The sequence below is a fragment of the Camelina sativa genome, chromosome 19, assembly GCF_030686135.1.
Source record: "Camelina sativa cultivar CO46 ecotype springtype chromosome 19, ASM3068613v1".
NCBI classification, from domain to species: Eukaryota; Viridiplantae; Streptophyta; class Magnoliopsida; order Brassicales; family Brassicaceae; genus Camelina; species Camelina sativa.
The window spans coordinates 7,633,200-7,651,842 of NC_141898.1; the positions used below are offsets into that span (position 1 = coordinate 7,633,200).

Consider the following 18,643-nt stretch of genomic DNA (forward strand, 5'->3'; position numbering starts at 1 on the left):
ACTCCATGTGTTGACTCCATGCAGAAGACACCATTTAGTGCTACGTGGGGTTCAAAATCAAAATGTTTTTCATGCACACATACAAAATCAAATTTTCAACTAATTATATAATTTTTGATAGATAAAATAGCCACATGTCTCACTTAATCCTATAACAGACTTCAACAAAGATATAGTGTTTTACTAAAAAACTAATTAAGAATGATAAAAAAAATATTAAAAATTACAGTTGGAATTTAAATTATTTTGGAAGAGCAATATTTCTACTAAGAAGTAACTAACGATTATTAGAAAATGATTAAAACCCCCTGAAAAGAAAAATATACACGAGAGTAATTGCTCAAGATTACTTTGACGAACAATGGTGACTACATACTTGTATAAGATATTATGGGAGTTAGCACGGCGATTATAATCTTCGTGGCTGAATATTGGTGGATTGGTGATTGAACAGTGGCGGATTTAGTGTTTTTTTTTCTAGTATAATTAAAAAAATGTAGTCTTAGTTAAATTGTCTTATTTCTTTAGTAAAAAAAATTATTGCAAAAAGCACTCAACTAAAGCAATTAGATATATTATTTTATTACTATTTCTTTTATGGAATGTGAACATCTTATATTTTGAAATAAAAATAAACTCCAAACACATTTTATAGTTAGAAACGGAAAAAATATCTCTTTTTCTTTTTATTTATTTATTCAGACTCAAGAAAAAATAATTAATTATTTTTTAATACCTGATGTGAAGAAAAACATGAAGTGGAAGAATAATTAATTGCAGTTTTTAAATTTACAAAATCAATTGTTTTTTTGGTGCCAAACTACAAAATCAGTTTTTATGAAAAAAAAATCCAGAACGTTAATCTATTAGCACAAGAAAGAATATTTTGTTTTACTTAATCAAGTAAACTACAACTGATAAACTAAGGGTTACGCATAAAACTTAAAAATATATATATATATATATATATATATACAGCCCCGTAAGTCTATATTTTTAAGTAACCACGCGGGTCATTAACATATGGATTGAGAGTGCGACGCATTTCCTCATTTGCATACGAAAAGTAAAATAAACGAGTATCATTTCATTTGGAATATTTATTTTAACTAGTTGTAGTTTAATTGAATTTTATTAATAAACATATAGAAGGTGGAATCATTTACTTTCTGTACATAATTATTGAGTTTGTCGAAGTTTATTTATTTCTAGAAAAAAAAAATTCGTGATAAACGAATATATTCATGCATTTTACATAGACCTAATTTTCTTGTTAAACATGACTATAAATCTATTCTTTAAATATCTATTAATCATGGAGATGTGAATGATGTATAAGTACATATATAAACATGTATATCAATTTGTTGCATAGTACACCCAATATATATATATATGTTACAAAACCAACAAAAAGTGGAAAATATAAAATAAATTCAATCTGTTAATTAGTAAGACGAGTAAAAAAAACAAAAAACTTACGTGAGTTGGCATAAGCCGCATAACAGGTGTACTGTATCGTGAAAAAAGTTTCGTATTTCATTTGATAACTCGCGCGGGTCACGAGAGAATAGTATATTTCGAAAATATTTCAGCATGTTCGTCCATGTGCCAATAAATACCCATGCAAAATCCTAAACTGGATGACTTCACCAATCATTAATTACTTTTACTCAGGTCAGCTCTCTCATCATCTCCCTTCCCCTCTCTATCATATGATCGTAGTGTGTATAGCATCTTGTTAATTATGTTCATCATTACAGGTTAACATTTCGTAAGACTAAATTGCAAGCAAAAGAGATGGCACACAAGATGGTAGCAGAAGTCAAGAAGATCGTTGACTTTTCCGGAGACAGTCTTCATTCTCTTGGTTCTCACTTAACTCCGTTAACTCCAGCTATCAAAAAGCTGGAAGCACAAGGTGGTGCGATGGGAGATGTATGGGATGATGGTGCTCACCAAAATGTTAAAAAAGTATATGTAGGGAAGGCCCAAGATGGTATAGCATTCGTCAAGTTTGAGTATGTCACTGGTTCTAAAGTGGTTGTTGGAGATGAACATGGAAAAAAGACTTTGCTAGGAGTTGATGAGGTACTAAAATTATCTATGTTGTGACTGGTCAAGAGGGTCTTTTTGTTGATCAGTACCCGCATTGAAATTGTTTGTTTTTTCTTTGCAGTTTGAGATTGATGTTGATGACTACATCGTCTATGTGGAAGGTTACCGTCAGATAGTTAATGATATGCCCACAGAAATAATCACATTTCTTTCATTCAAGACTTACAAAGGCAAAACCCCTCAGCCTATCGAAAGCAGACCGGGGACAAAGTTTGTGCTTCACGGTGGAAAAATCGTTGGGTTTCACGGACGTTCGACCAACGACTTCCTATACGCCCTCGGGGCCTATGTTTCTTTCTCGTGCACTCCGAAATTGCGTGGAAAGTGGACAAAGGTAGTAATCTCTTAGCCCAACAAACAAAAAAAATTGATTTTTTTTTTCATGACTGTTTTACATTTATATTTTCATTAATTTTATCTCACCATTATGGGAGCTAGTTCAATAATTAAAATACATTCTTATAAATAATTAACAAATATTAATATTGATTAATTCTAAATAAGGTGGAGCAAAAAGGAGAAGGTCCAGGCCTAAGATGCTCGCATGGCATAGCACAGGTAGGTAACAAGATTTACGCCTTTGGTGGGGAGTTCACACCAAATCAGCCCATCGACAAACACCTTTACGTCTTTGACCTTGATACCTATACTTGGTCGATTTCTCCAGCTACTGGAGACGTTCCGCACCTCTCTTGCTTAGGTGTCCGAATGGTGTCTGTAGGATCAACCCTCTATGTCTTTGGAGGTCGAGACGCTTCACGGCAATATAACGGTTTCTACTCATTTGACACGACCAAGAACGAGTGGAAATTGGTAACTCCGGTGGAAAGAGGTCCCACTCCTCGTAGTTTCCACTCGATGGCAGCCGATAAGAACAACGTTTACGTTTTCGGTGGAGTGAGTGCAACGGAGCGGATCAAGACACTAGACGCTTACAACATTGCTGATAAGAAGTGGGTACAGTGTTCGACTCCAGGAGATAACTTTAGCATTAGAGGAGGAGCAGGACTCGAAGTTGTAAACACTACAAGAAAACATGCAGTTTGAGACTACAGTTTATGACTCTTTTTTTGGTCACAAATAATTGTAACGTTTTTGGGACGAATTTATAACTAATAGAAGACTACATAAACAATGGTTGCAAAACAGTCCCAAAATTACTACAAACAGTTGTAGTCTCCAAATCGTCTCATATTTGTGACTATTATAAGACTATTATAAGACTATATCATTGTAATCCTAAAATAATCGTAAATTGTGACGAATTAGAGACGCTTTTTATGGTCGGGAGTTTCAGTCACAAAAGTAGTCCCAAATTTGCTACTTATTTGTGACTTTAGGTATTTTCTTTATATCAATTTTTTACTCATTAATTTAAGAAATATTTTTTATAATTCTACGAGTGATTGCTGAATCATATATTTTTTCTTTTTCTTTTTGGAGGCTTTAATTTTTTTTTGTTTGTCTCACAAAATAGTGTCGCAAAACGGTCACATTTTGAGACTATTTTGTTAATTATTTGTGACTATTTTGTGATTACTTTGCTACTAACACCTGAGATTGTGACGAATTTGCTTCTTTTTACTAACTTCTAATAATTGTTTATGTATATTCAACAATAAAGAATTATAAAATTTGTGAATGTATTTATTTCTACATTGGTATGAATCACTCTAGACAATGAATCATCATTATATCAAAAAGAAATATAATTTCAAATGTTTAGGAAAAAATATTTGCAACTTACATAACATGTATAAGTATTACATGTGATTTCTATATCTTGTTTGTGATTGTTTTGTAATTTCTAACTTTACTTACTATATCAAGTTTTTACTTATTACACTCATAGATAGTAGTTATAATTCTTAATATGAGTGCTTGTAAAATCATTTGCAAAATTTTGTGGCCCTTAAACTTAAAATTTGATATGTATAAGTTTGTGATTCATAGAATAAGGTCACAAAACAGTTACACTTTGCGACTATTGTACTAATACGGTCACATATTTGCGACTAGTTTGCCACCACTTTGCTACTAACACATGAGATTGTGACGAATTTGCTACTTTTTACCAAGGCCTAACGAATTTATTTATATATTCAACAATAAAGAATTGTAAAATATGTTAAGTTATTTGTTTCTACATAGATATGAACTATTTTAGACACTCAATCATTCTAATACCCAAAACACTTTAATTTCCAATGTTTAGAAAATATATTTGCAACTTACATATATAACATGTATAAGTGTTACATGTGATTTTTATGTAATATTTGTGATTTTTATGTAATTTCTAATTACATTGAGAATTCTAATCTGAGTTGTAAAATCATTTGTAAATCTTTGTGGCCCTTCAACTTAAAATTTTATATGTATAATAAGTTTGGACTATAAGTGCTTTTGAATGCTTGTTACCAATTTTTGCTAGTCATTTTTTATTTTAATCATAATTATAAAACTCGAATAATGTAACTCTTATATATATATATATATATATATATTAAAAACAGAAATCCATCACTTTAAAAAAAACCAAAATGTTTTCTTTATAAATCTAATTGAAATCTAATAGATCAAAATTTAAATCTAAATCAATTCTAATACTTTATAAATCCATACCCCCAATATCTAAATTATAACATAAAATGAAATCAAATTACCAAAATTTATCAAAGAAAAAAGGGGAAAATTTCTCATTGGCTATTCTTAAATGGCAAAGATTGTCATTAGTTTATTATCCACCATTGATGAAGTCAATCCAACGGACAGAAATCATCTTCTTTTCTCCTTCCCTTCTACTCATCGTGTCTTTCCCTTTCTTTCTAAAGAAAATCAATTTTTGTTTTCTCTCTTTTCCTCATCTTCTCTCTTTGTCGCCTTCTCCTCTGAAGATACCAAAGGAGCAGAGTTAAACGTGGTTTCTATACCGGCCGTCGGATCTAATACAGCAACCGCGTCAGTGTAGACGGTGGAAACAAGTTTGTCTCTTTTTCTCTCTCCGTTCTTAATCTGTTTCTGAACCCATCGTTGCTGAGAATAGATCTGGAGAAATTCTATGTGTTTTAATTATTTATTTGATTTGTACTTTAGGTCTCAACCACAGATCTGAAGAATCAGTGTCAACAACGACTTCAGAGGTGTTGAATCTGAAGACCCTATTGTCAACGACGACGTCAGAGGTGGTGGATCTGAAGATCCCAGTGTCAACGATGTCGGAGATGATGGTGGTTGCTCGCACCGTTTACCACCACCACTACATTTCGAATCTTCTGCCAGTTCACCATCAATACATCTCGATTTCTGCACAGTCGCATCTCTGGCACTCCGGTCGCCGCCACCGTTTTGTTCTCCGTCGCTGTAATAATACATCTCCGGCAGTTGCCAATCTATAGATATAGTTATATAGATATATTGTATATATATAATGAATTTACGAAAGAAATAAAAACTACTTTTAATTTCATTTTCTTGTATAAATTTTTATATTTTTTTTTTACTTTTTTTTATGTAGTTTGTCGCAAAAGGGTCAGGAATATATGACTACATATTGATCTTAATGTAGTCGCAAATTTAAGACATAAAATGAGGTCACATAGTGGTCAGTATTTTGTGACTATATCGGGACCAATAAATTTTGCGACCAAATTTTAACGACTATTCAAAACAGTCACAAAATAGTCATATATAGTGCATTTGCGACCATTTTAGGACGATTTTTGGAGTCCCAAACAGCTTGTTTTCTTGTAGTGAAAAGGGAAGGTATGGGTTGTGTATGGATTCAACGGATGCGAATTAGATGATGTTCATTACTATGACCCTGTACAAGACAAGTGGACACAAGTGGAAACGTTTGGTGAGAAGCCTTCCGTAAGGAGTGTATTCGCTAGTGCGGCTGTTGGGAAACACATTCTGTTGTTCGGAGGTGAGGTTGCGATGGACCCACTAGCTCACGTGGGTCCAGGTCAATTGGCCGATGGGACTTTTGCGCTGAATACAGAGACGTTAAAGTGGGAGAGGTTGGATCAGATTGGTGAAGAGGAGGAGACTCCGAGTAGCAGAGGATGGACAGCGTCCACAACTGGGACCATTGATGGTAAGAAAGGACTTGTGATGCATGCTGGGAAAGCTCCAACTAATGACCGGTTTGATGATCTTTTCTTTTACGGAATTGAATCTGCTTAATTTAAACACTTTAAACGCGGTTTGATGATAACCGTTTGTGATGTGTGTAATGCATGCAATAAGGAAGGGTCGTGAGGACTATACCATATGATCCTTCGTCAGCTTGTCCATTTGACCGTTCCGTTTTTTTTTTCTTTCTTTTTTCTATAAGGTTGTTTCATGCATGTTTTGTGTTTGTACTATAATTGTATCAATAAATTCGTTTGTTCTTGAAAGAAATCGCCATATGTCGAAAAGAAAGAGAAAAAAAAAAAAAAAAATCGCCAAAGAATGAATAACGATGGATGAGTTTTACGATGACCCCATGCATGACAGTTTTAAAAAATCTGTTTTATTAGAAGTGTCAAGAATTATTTTGACATTTTTTTTATAGGATAATGTGTAAGGATCATGACATTTTAACATGATGTGGCCTCCACACGAGACACGACCCCCGCATTGGATGATTGATTGGTCGGACTTTTCGTAATTTTTTTTTTATGTTATTAACAAACATAATAATGCCGTAAACTAAACTAGGCTAAGCTAAAGAAACCCTTAAGGTTGCAAGTATTTCTTAAAATTTATATCTTTGTTATATATATTAAAAATTTGTATTGTTTCATAATTTACTTCTTAAGTATCTGTTATTGTTGTTTATTAATCTTTACGAGTATTGGTTAATTACTAGTTAGGGGTCATTCTCTCTAAGGGTTCAAGAGTTATATCAATTCTACTGAAAATTATGTCAAATATCTAACAAGCATGTGTAGCGTACAAATAAAGATTTAGACTGACCGATTTATTGCAGACAAACCGCGTGGCCGCTCAAAGTTGATATGTTTCTATCTAAGCACGATCTAGTTCGATTTTTTTTTTTCCAAAACCACGACTTTCAGAATAAGACTCTTTTATTTTATTCAGAACGTGTCATATGATCTATCTCTTTTACTACTAGACAACCACCTAATTACCTTTTAGTAAGCTTTTGTCAATTTTTTTAATTTACTTGAAATTAGGCCATATTGGGAGTAAATTACGTATAAATTAACAAATTACCCAATAAAATTGTGACAGTAAGTTAATTGAGACTCAAGTTTCAAGAGTAAGTGGTAGAGAGGTGGCTGATGTTGATTACATAAACCAGTCAAAATACTAAATAAAGTATGAGGTATTCCAAACGTGGTCGACAACACTATTTTTTTTTTTTTCATATAATCGCAACAAATGAAATGACAAATTTAAAGATGTAATTAAAAAAAAATAAAGATTATTTTTTGTTTTATTTTTATTTTTTTTTCCTTCGAAAATACTTTATTAGCTTGCGTTAACATAATCATTGTTTACAAGAGTTGTTAGGAAAGCTGGACAATTATGGAATAAAGCCCATTGAGAATTACATGAGACTGCTGTTTTAGCTAATAAATCAGCGCAAGAATTCCCTTCACGATGTCGAAACATGAATTTTGTCGCATGAAACATCGTTTTCCATTGCTTGATATCCTTCAAATAGGGTTGGAGACGTAAATTATGTTAGCCATCATCGATTAACCTGTTTACTGTAAGATTATCTCCTTCAAATTCCACAACTCGGTATCCTAGTGCCCAAGTACTCTGTAAAGCCCATATTAATGCAGTGCATTCTGCTTCTTCAACTGTATATCTTCCTTGGTATTTACCAAATCCACAATTCATAAATATACCATTGGAGTTTCGTATTATCCAACCCATCCCAGAATCATGGTCTCCCTCCTTGTGTGATACATCATAATTACACTTAACCCATCATTGTTCTGGTTTTTGCCATATCACCGTAGGTCTTCCAAAATTTGGTGTCTGGTGCATTGGTTTAGCTGTTGTTGTTAACCACTCAGTTGTATCTGCAAGAGCCCATTGTAGTATGTCTATCATGGGATGGGATTTCTTCATGAAATGAGGTCATTACGAATTTTCCATAAACGCCATACGATCCAAAAAGGAATAAGTCTTGTGTGATCATCCAGGCATTATTCTTGTCTCTATATGAAAAAATGTACATACGTTTTATATTTTGAAAAACGTACCTAATATTTCCTCACTGGATATATATATTTTAATATTAAACATATGTCAACATGAAACTTTCTATTAAAAATAAAAGAGCATAGGAAAAAGAAAACTAATTGTGTAACACTTAAAGAAAAGAAAAAATGAATTAAGAAGGCGATCATGGTGGGAACCGGGACTTATCTAAGATTTGTTTCCATGTTCAGCTAATTCAAGTATACGCTAACATATAGTCACATGTACAAATGATATAAATATCCTGACGTTGATCAGCATTGACCAGAAAAAATATTCAAATTTTTTTTCTTTTTTTTTAAATAATAATATTTTTGCTTTTATGTATTTTTGATAAATAAATAAAAAAAGATAAATTATTTGTATAATTTACAAAAACAAAATATAACAACAAAAACTTATACAACAAAAAAATACTAGAAAATTATATACCAAAAAAAAATTAAAAATTATATGACAAACAAAATTTGTGGTATATCTAGTAACTAATTTTGTTAATACAGAAAATATACCAAAAATAATATTATAAAACTATACCACCAAAATTTTATGTGTAGTAGATTTTTTCATAAAACAATAACAAATATATACCTTTTCTTTTTAAAAATCATTTTTTTTATTTTGTATCTTCAAAGGTGGGGGTTTTAAATATTTTTTTTTCTATTTTTACTTATTTATAAGATTATGTCATTTGAAATATATCCAAGACATTGTCAAATATTTCTTTGTTTTTAATAAGAAAAAGAAAGTAAGAAAATAATGAAAATTCTATTTATTTACATAAAAAACATATATCTAGAAGATAATTAAAAAACAAAAGTTGATTTTGTAAAATTAAAGGTTGGTTTTGTAAAATCAAAAGAAATAGTTGGTAATGCTTTGAATATATTTCAAATCACATCCTTTATCCTATAAAGCACAAATCACATGTCCAATCAAATTAAGCCACATCAGATTTTATTTTCTTTTTAATATTCAAGAAAACAAAAAAAAATGTGCACAAAATTGTGTAAAAGTAGAAATCGTAACTAGAAAACTATTATACCAAAATTAACCGTTTCAGATTCTTCTATATAATAAAATAAAACTCACAATGATGAACTGTAATTAATCTTCACATGCTTTTTTGCTCTTTGTTGTCTCATCGTTTATTTCTTCTATAATTATGATTCATCGATTCAAAGAAAAAACAGTTGCATTCGAAAGAGATTTATCTTAGTTCCATCATCTCTATCTATATCTTTTCACCTAAATATATGTAATATTCTTTGCAAGAAAAGATGGGCTCGGATTGAAGGGAAGATAAAGAACTCTAATATCTCGAAGTCGCAAATTTCAAATTTCAAGTCAAAGGAAAACTTGGTAAAGTACTAATTGTGGATGATTAAACTATTTATCAAATATAGAGAAAAAAATTATTCTCTTTTAAGAAAAAAAGTAAAAAATTATGTTTTGAATATATTTTTTTCTGGTCAATACCAGTTAACACCCGTTAATATTGATCAACGTTTGTTAATATTGGTCAACGCCGGATTCTAGTCGATCTTGAATGTTTATGGTGTTGTATACATAATGTATGTTTGTTTATGGATATTCTATGTGATGATAATAATTCATGTAACTAACAAAATATTTATATTATTTATATGTGTGACTATATATTTGACGTATACTTAAACTAGCTGAACAATCATTTTTTCTAAACATAAATATAATATCAGTTGGAAAAACAATTCGTTCACTCCATGTTATGGTTCCATCGATAGTGCATCCACGAGGACCACGATACCATTAGTGCTACGATACAAGGTAGGCTCCTTTTTCTAGATGTAGCTAGTACTTTAAACATAAACTTGCCACATAACCTAGCCTTAAAGTAGGGCCTTCTTTAGAATTGAGGGAATAGCCGCAACACTATCACTGGGCCACGATGCAAGGGGCGATTATACTGATTTGAAGAAAAGTAGGATTCATACTTAAACAGAGTCGAGGCCACCGTTCAGGGAACAAAAATGAAAAGCTCGAATTTATTTTTCTCTTAATGTGGACAATACACAATCATAGTCAAATAATTAAACATATAAAAAAACTAAACTAGCAAACAAAATATTAATTGTAAAACATAATTTTTTCCGTCATGATAAGGAATCTTCGAAAATCAAAATTTCAACTAATTATATTATTTCTCAATAGATAAATTAGCCAAATGCCTCAAATTAATCTTATAACCTAGTTCAACAGAAAAAGAAAAGGAAAATTTGAAAACACTCGAGAGGAAGAATATATAAGAGAACAATGTTACTTTCCTGAACGATAATATTGATGTTCAGATCGGTCACAATGAGAATGTTTAGTTCGATAAAAAGGAGATCGAACTCTCTTTATAAATCGGTGCCGAGGCACAAAAGGACAGACTACAAATGAATTAGACAGACTGAAATAACAAAATGTTAGACGAAGGACGAGCTGCGAGCTCGTCGATTCTAGACTTTAAACGAGAGAGGTTACTTCTTATCCGTATTCTTTCCTTTTTCGTGCAACCCCCTTCCTCGGACGCCGTACGCCCGTATAAATGGGGAACTGTGTCGGTTCGTCCTCTAAAAAGACCAAAATACCCCTCTTTCCTTTGAAGTTTATTTGGGCCTTTTCTAGGTCGGGCCTTCTGTTTGGGTGAAGATCTACCTCTAACATTATTCCCCTCCCATCTTCAGTTCGTAGCTTTTGCGGAGAGCTTTGCTAGAAAGACTCGTCATTCCCTTAGCGGCTCGGCGATAGAACTCGACTCGTCCATCGAGTTTTGAACTTCGAGCTTCAGTTGTCCAGGTATGATCCTGGACAAAATTTGAGGAAGCGAAAAGTCGCGCGTGGGATTCCCCGGTTTTCGATGCTAGGGGTCGAATCGCCGTGTTCGTTCTTGGTGCGCGTGGAATCCAGAAGTTGTACCGTCGCCAAACGCGTGCTGTAATGATGATGCTTCGGGAATCCTCCAACCCTTCGTATAAATACTTCCTCTCCTTCCCATTTTCCTTATCTCATCTACGAGTCATCTTCCGCTCTCAAGTTACCAGGTACACTTCTTCTCCTTCTCTCTTTTAAGAACTCGTTCATCTTTCTCCGCTCGTTTTCGATGACTTTCCCCGGATCTGCTTTCTCCAACTCTTCTGCGGCGGATCATCTCCGACAAGCGACCTCCTCGGATTCCGACGACTCGAGCAGGTCGAACCATGGTGGACAGAGGTCGACAGCGATGAGTTCAAGTTTTGATACGTCTTCCGACAGGGAGATACTCGCAGAGCTTCAACGCCGAGCTTTTTCTCATGCGGCGACTACTAGCTAGTCTTGTCTTCCTGGTGCGGTCCCCTCTCTGATCGACTAGGATTTGGACGACTTTGGTATTCCCAAAGATCGTATCGTTGCTCGTGAGTCGCTACCGGTTGTACCCCATGTTTTTGGGGCAAGGAGACACGTCCTCTCACATGTTCCCCGATCTAGTGTTAAGATTGAGTCGGCCGAGAGGGCAATCAGGCTCGGCAGGTTGTCCCCTCTTCCCCTTATCATTATCCCGACCGAAGATCAGCATCCCTGGGATGCTCCGGACGGTTACATCTGTCTTTTGGAGAAAATTTTCTTCGAGTGCTCGATTACATTTCCCCTTCCCTCCTTCCTGATGTCGTATTTGGTGAGTCGTAAGATGGGATATCTCAGTTTACGATGGCAACTTTCCGGAATGCAGTCGGTATTTCTATCTTGGTCGAGGAAGTAGGGATCGACCTCACGGTTGAACACTTCGAGGAGCTTACCCGGTTTATACCCACAAACCGACACAAATCGCCGGGCGTTTATTACGTTGCTTCGAGGAGACCTATACTCGTCGAGGGGACGAAGGGGAAGACTTACAACTGGGCTGGATCTTATTTCTTCTAGAAAGTAGTTTTGGGGGTTGTCGAAGATCCTTCCATTCCCTTATTTTCTGGGTGGAATCTTTCACCCGGTAGACGACCTGCTCTGTAGCCTTTAATTCCCTTATTTTCTGGTATCGTGATTAACCTCCCTTTTTTTTGTCCCGCAGTTTCAGTGCCAAGGTGTTTGCTTCCTTTCCCTGCTGCTTTCCATGCTGAGGTAGAGAAGATTAAATCGGTTGGTCCCTACGTTTGGCCGGGGTCGAGTGAAGCGACGAGAAAGGCATCAGTGAAGAATACTTCATCGTCGAAAGAAAAGTCTTTCAAGTCGTCGAGTAAGTAATTGAGCGAGTCATGGGCGGCCGAGCTCTTTTTTTTTTTTTTTTTTTTTTTTTTTTTTTTTTAATATTTCCTCGATCTGCAGGGATGGGGCGTCTAAACTTGGATGTTCATGATGTTTCTGCTCGCTTCCGACGATCCACCAAAACGCCGCCCGCGCCACTCTCCGATCCATCACATCCGCGCGACCGTTCGGGGAGTTCATTGCCTGAACCCTTGGTGTCAAAGAAGGCTGTCTCGTCGCATGAGGCATGTCTAGCCGAGGCGCGCGCAGGCAAACAAGCCGTCATCCCTCCTTCGCTTCTGATCGTCGTGTCAGTCCAGCTGAGACACTTTCCCTATGGAGAGGAAATGAAGCTTCTGGTCGTCCAATTGCTGTTGAACGGGCTGGAGTAAACACTCCTCAGAAGAGGAAAAACAGGACAGACTCGTCCGTTCCTGAAGCAGCCAAGAGGCCAAGAAACGGGAGTTACGAATGGGATTTCCGTTATTCTACGGCGACCCGTGCTTTCCCAAATGACTCGCTTTCCTGTGCTGAGCTATTCCGCAAAATTCATTTCGGCACAGGAAATCGTATTTCGGTCGATCGGATGAATGAGAAGGACTCGGTCATCGATGTTGCGATGACGTATTTGAGGTTTGCTACCTTCTGGATACTACTGTTTTAGTTGTTTTTCTTCAATATTTTGACCGAGTTTTTCTCTACTTCGTAGCTTTTTGCGATGATCAATCGGGCGGTTTCCCGCTATGAATGCGACAGCCGCGAGTTAGAAACTGTTGCTGCCAAGTGTCTTGATCCTTCTGCTGAGAGAGTGAAGCGGCTCAAAAGTCAACTGGAGGAGGCTTTCCATTCAAATAAGAGGTTGAGTGATCAAGTTGCAAAACTTGAGCGTAGTGGGGGTGGGTTAGTAGCCGAGAGGGACGAACTTCGTGTGAAGCTGGGGAATGCTGAGTCGTCACATGATGAGCTGAAGGTTGCGCTGGAGTCTTAGACGGCGAGGCTGCGGGGAAGTCGAGATGAATATGGTCTTTACATCAAACTTAGCGTCTACCGCCATCTTGCCATTCGTGCTCAAAGGCTCATGACTAAGCATAAAAACTATGCTGAAGCATTTGAAGCGTCTCTTCCGAAATTCTTGGAGTATAACTAGGCCGTCGGGAATAATCGTACGCTGGAGACACACGTCGCGGATGGTCAAGTCTTTCTGCTGGACCACAAGATCATGACCGAAGTTGAATAGATTTTCATTCCCAGCTTAAGGAGGAAGTTGAACAGATCTTAATTCCCGACATCTTTGATGTTGACTTTGACATGTCCTCGTGCTTTGCTATTCCCCTTCCGGAGGTGGAATGGGTTGGATCGCCGGGCTACGCGGACGTTCGTCATGAGTTTGAAGCCGGGACATCCAGTGACGAGGAGGAGGAGACGAGCGAAGCACAGGAGGAGACGACCGAGATGCAAAAGGATGACGCCCAGGCAGAGGGGCAGGGTGAACAGGTCGTCGTCCAGACAGAAGAGCGGGGTGAACGGGTTGACGTTCAGGAGCGTGAGCGCGATTCTACGGTTTCTGGTTTGGTTTGATGAGATTCTCGTCATTCTGGAGTCGGCTCCCACTATCATTTTATTGTTAACTTCGGACTGCCGAGTTAATGGGTCGGCTCCCATTGTTGTTTCTTTTGTTTTCGTCGCCGCGTTTTGGGGATCGGCTCCCTTTGAACTTACGGGACTTTCTCATTTTAATGCTTTAAATGGACGACGAGGAAAAACATCTTTTTCTTTAGCTTTATTCAATGCTCTTAATCTCATCCATTAAATGTGCTGATCATTTAATGGGTGTGATTTCCAAAGTTTACTTGACTGGTTTTCCCCTCGAGAAATCGCACCTTCCAATCTACAAATGAATCCTCAAAGCTCTGCGTACTTCATTTATTTTCTTTCGTTTGCTCTTGAGAGATAGCTCGTTTGTAGAATAGGTGAGGTTGCTCTGATTCCTGTAACAACGAGGTCGGCGTGGTTGAGGAGGACGCAAGAACGACTCACCGTGAGATCCGACATTGTGATCAGTTCGTAGGTCGAGTACTACCATGCTGGAATTCAGAGGCTGAGGAATTATATCATAGCTACGCGTCGTATGTTCGAGCGTTATTTCCAGTTTTGTCGTGTGGACGGGACTATGGAGCATCTCGAGCTTATGATCGATGACGGGCGGTTCATCCTGAAATAGAGGTGGGACCGATTGCTTGAGGAGCGTTCTCGCTGTGAAGCGTTATTGGCTGAAGCGGAGGTTCCCAATCTCGAAGAGGACGACCTTGAACCTATTGGCAGGAGGCCGTTTGAAGATCACATGGAGCTCGATGCTTGCCGAACTCGGGTTGACGTATTGCGGCGGTACATCAATAAGCTAGAGAGCACCGATCACTACTTCGGCGAGAGCAGCCGTGTCGAGGGGACCTGCTCTTATCTCGAGAAGATGGTCTCCAGGGGTGCAGTCGTCCCGATGGAAAGGCTAAAAGAATTGAAGGAATCATGCCGCTTTTGGGAGACAACTATCGGCGGGCTGCAGTTCGACGAACCCTCCAATGCCGATCTGGGGATTTGAAGAGTTGGTCTTCATGCGGGGTGCTTGGTCGTCTGAATTTATTTTCTCTCTCTTTTCGCTCTTCGCTTCTTGTTTTGGGTATGTGCCGTAATGGGGTCGCGGTTTTCCAGGTGGTCCGGATTTCGTTTGGCTGGTGAAGGGCGAGGCAAGTTTCTGCTTGAGCTTCTTTGATGCTAGGTGTATCGATGCTTTCCACTTGGATTATCCGTCGAAGGTCGGGATCCGATGTCGAAGCGAGTGCTGCTAGAGCGTCGGCTGGAGCGTTGTCTCCTCTGGGCATCTTGATGTGTTCGTATTCATCAAAACGTTTGGACATGATCCTAACGACGTCGAGATAAGCAGCCATTGGCTTGCTTTTAGTCTCGTATTCGCCGCTAAACTGGTTGGCGACGACTTGAGAGTCGTAGAAAGCTCGAATTCGCTTGATTTGGATTCTGCTGGCGAGCTTGAGACCGACGTTGAGTGCCTCGTACTCGGCAACATTATTGGTTGCCTAGAACCGGAGATGGAAGGATTGTTCCAAAATTTCCCTAGTTGGAGATGTGAATCGAATTCCCACACCGGAACCTAGGTGAGAGGACGCGCCATCAACATGCTGGGTCCATTGTACGTCTGTTGGGTCGGTAGGTGTTGGCTCAGTTCCCTCTAATGGTATTTCAATTAAGAAATCGGCCAACACTTGGGACTTAGCAGCTTGGAGGGTAAGAAATTAGATATCATATTCGCTGAGCTCGATCGCCCATTTCGTAAATCTTCCGGATTGGTTCGGACTGTGCAATATTGATCACAAGGGTTGATTAGATAGGACGGCGATTGTATGCGACTGAAAATATGGTGGGAGTTTTCTTGTCGAGGTGACGACTGCCAGGGCGACCTTCGCAACTGTCGGGTAACGAGTTTCACCGTTATCAAGGGACTTGCTTATATAGAAGATTGGTCGTTGTTCTCCGCGGTCGTCTTTAACGAGAACTCCACTCCACTGAAGCTTGTGTAATGTGGGGTATAAGATTATTTCAAAAATCTTGTGCCAGCGGTTAAAACCAATATTACCCGATCTTATCTCGGAAACGCAAACCGCTTTTGTTCCAGGCCGTCTGATCTTGGATAAAATCCTCATCGCCCAGGAGATGTTTCATGGATTAAGAACAAATCCATCGTGAAAAGGGAAGTTTATGGCGATCAAAACATATATGAGCAAGGCGTATGATAGGGTGGAATGGGGTTTTATTGCGGCTTCGTTGCGGAAAATGGGCTTTGGGGAGACGTGGATTTCCAGAATTATGTTTTGTATTTTTTCTGTTGAATATAAGGTCCTTTTCAATGGCCAACCCACTGGTAGGATTGTCCCAGAGAGAGGTTTAAGGCAGGGAGATCCCCTATCTCCTTATTTGTTTATTTTGTGTACGGAGGTTTTAGTTGCAAATATTCGGAGGGCAGAACGGGATAAACAGATTACAGGGATCAAAGTGGTGAACAAGTGTCCGCCAATTACGCACTTGTTGTTTGCGGATGATAGCCTTTTTCTGCAAAGTAGATAAGGCTCAATGTGGTGCTATTTTGGATCTCTTAAAACAGTATGAGGCTGTTTCGGGTTAGCAAATAATTTTGCCAAGTCTTCAATCCAATTTGGTCATAAGGTGGATGAGGCTGTGCGGACGGAGGTGCATGGGGTGTTGGGGATATCAAATTTGGGAGGCATGGGATCATATCTAGGGTTACCGGAGAGTTTGGGAGGGTCCAAGACAAAGGTTTTTTCTTTTGTTCGGGACAGACTTCAGAGTCGAACGACGGGTTGGTCGGCAAAACTCCTCTCCAAAGGGGGAAAAGAGGTGATGATCAAGTTGGTAGCCACAGCGGTTCCAACTTTTGTAATGTCGTGCTTCCGGTTACCGAAAACAATAACGTCAAAACTCACGAGTGCAGTGGCGAATTTTTGGTGGAGTACTACAGGATAGGCTGGAGGGATGCACTGGTTAGCTTGGGATAAGCTCTGTTGTAGTAAGCATTTGGGGGGTTTGGGTTTTAGGCATGTTGATGATTTTAATTCAGCATTGCTGGCAAAGCAACTTTGGCGGCTGATTGAGGCTCCAAACACACTGTTTGCTCGGGTTTTCAAGGGCAGGTACTATCGGAATTCTAATCCTTTTCAGCTTCATACTTACTCGGATGCAGATTGGGCGGGAGATACTGATGACTTTGTCTCCACAAACGCATATATAGTTTATCTTGGTTACAATCCGGTGTCATGGACGTCCAAGAAACAGCGCGGTGTCGCTCGTTCCTCGACCGAAGCGGAATATAGGTCAGTTGCTAACACGTCCTCTGAATTTATGTGGGTTTGTTCTTTGTTACGGGAGCTTGGTGTTTCACTACCTCACGTTCCTACCATCTACTGTGATAATGTTGGGGCGACTTACCTTTGCGCAAACCCTGTCTTTCACTCACACATGAAACACATTGCATTGGATTATTACTTTATTCGTAATCAAGTTCAGAATGGTGCTTTACGAGCTATCTCTCGGTGGCGTAAAGAGCAAGTTCCTTTTGGACGCGATACTATTGAGGATCTTAAGCGCCAGTTGGTTGTGGCTCAAGCGGATGATGCAGTTGCATCAGGTGTCATTACTGCTTTAACCACACGTCTGCGGGATGCTTATAGAGATGAGGAGATTTATTGGTATCAGAAAAGCCGTAATCGGTGGATGCGGTGGGGGATAAAAATACAAAGTACTTTCAAGCTCAAACAAAGCAGTGACGGCTCGTAATCAGATCACTGGCCTATATGACAGGAATAATGTTTGGTCTACAAAGGATGAGGATATTTGTAATGTTGCGGTATCGTATTTTGAGGATTTGTTTAGTTCTATTAACCCGTCTAATTTTGAGGATGCTTTAAGTGAGGTGCGAACGGTAATTACGGATGAGATAAATGAGAGATTAATGGCTCCGGTAACGGAGGCGAAGGTCCCGTAAGGCCTTATTTATGATGTCCCCGGATAAGGCACCTGGGCCGGATGGAATGACAGCTTTGTTTTTCCAGAAGGCGTGGAGAGTCGTCAAGGAGGATCTTGTGGCCATGGTAGACCGTTTTTTTAAAGAGGGTGTTTTTGATAAAAGTTTGAATAGGACGCATATCTGCTTAATCCCGAAGGTAGCCAAGCCAACCCGGATGGCGGAGATGCGTCCTATTAGCTTGTGTAATGTGGGGTATAAGATTATTTCAAAAATCTTGTGCCAGCGGTTAAAACCAATATTACCCGATCTTATCTCGGAAACGCAAACCGCTTTTGTTCCAGGCCGTCTGATCCTGGATAAATTCCTCATCGCCCAGGAGATGTTTCATGGATTAAGAACAAATCCATCGTGAAAAGGGAAGTTTATGGCGATCAAAACATATATGAGCAAGGCGTATGATATGGTGGAATGGGGTTTTATTGCGGCTTCGTTGCGGAAAATGGG

At 38.2% G+C, this 18,643-nt stretch overlaps 1 protein-coding gene, 1 long non-coding RNA gene and 2 pseudogenes across 4 annotated transcripts; 3 read left to right on the plus strand and 1 right to left on the minus strand.

The window, feature by feature from the left end:
* Positions 1-1,418: 1,418 nt before the first annotated feature.
* On the plus strand, positions 1,419-6,525 carry LOC147920288 (thiohydroximate-O-sulfate sulfur/sulfate-lyase (nitrile-forming) NSP1-like). 2 transcript variants are annotated; one of them, XM_087500534.1, is made up of 5 exons: positions 1,422-1,677; positions 1,764-2,091; positions 2,180-2,452; positions 2,623-3,135; positions 5,872-6,525. In XM_087500534.1, exons 2-5 carry the CDS (start codon positions 1,801-1,803, stop codon positions 5,872-5,874), a joined length of 1,080 nt encoding a protein of 359 aa, XP_087356660.1. In that variant the 5' UTR covers positions 1,422-1,677; positions 1,764-1,800; the 3' UTR covers positions 5,875-6,525. The 2 variants fall into 2 exon arrangements, with proteins under 2 accessions (XP_010487496.2, XP_087356660.1); XM_010489194.3 differs by lacking the exon at positions 5,872-6,525 and having other exon boundaries at positions 1,419-1,677; positions 2,623-3,264.
* On the plus strand, positions 4,952-5,587 carry LOC147920289 (uncharacterized). The gene is made up of 2 exons (XR_015590509.1): positions 4,952-5,102; positions 5,215-5,587. It is a non-coding gene; the product is annotated as an uncharacterized LOC147920289 (long non-coding RNA).
* On the plus strand, positions 6,058-6,525 carry LOC147920290 (thiohydroximate-O-sulfate sulfur/sulfate-lyase (nitrile-forming) NSP1 pseudogene; annotated as a pseudogene). The gene has a single exon (XR_015590507.1). The product of XR_015590507.1 is annotated as a thiohydroximate-O-sulfate sulfur/sulfate-lyase (nitrile-forming) NSP1 pseudogene (transcript).
* Positions 6,526-7,602: 1,077 nt separating this feature from the next.
* Positions 7,603-8,214, minus strand: LOC147920291 (uncharacterized; annotated as a pseudogene).
* Positions 8,215-18,643: the final 10,429 nt, after the last annotated feature.

Bases quoted from the DNA above. Each gene is read 5' to 3' on its own strand.
- LOC147920288 (XM_010489194.3), top strand. From the start codon at position 1,801: ATGGCACACAAGATGGTAGCAGAAGTCAAGAAGATCGTTGACTTTTCC. The intron at 2,092-2,179 runs GTACTAAAATTA...TTTTCTTTGCAG, and splicing joins CTTTGCTAGGAGTTGATGAG to TTTGAGATTGATGTTGATGA. The intron at 2,453-2,622 runs GTAGTAATCTCT...ATTCTAAATAAG, and splicing joins TGCGTGGAAAGTGGACAAAG to GTGGAGCAAAAAGGAGAAGG.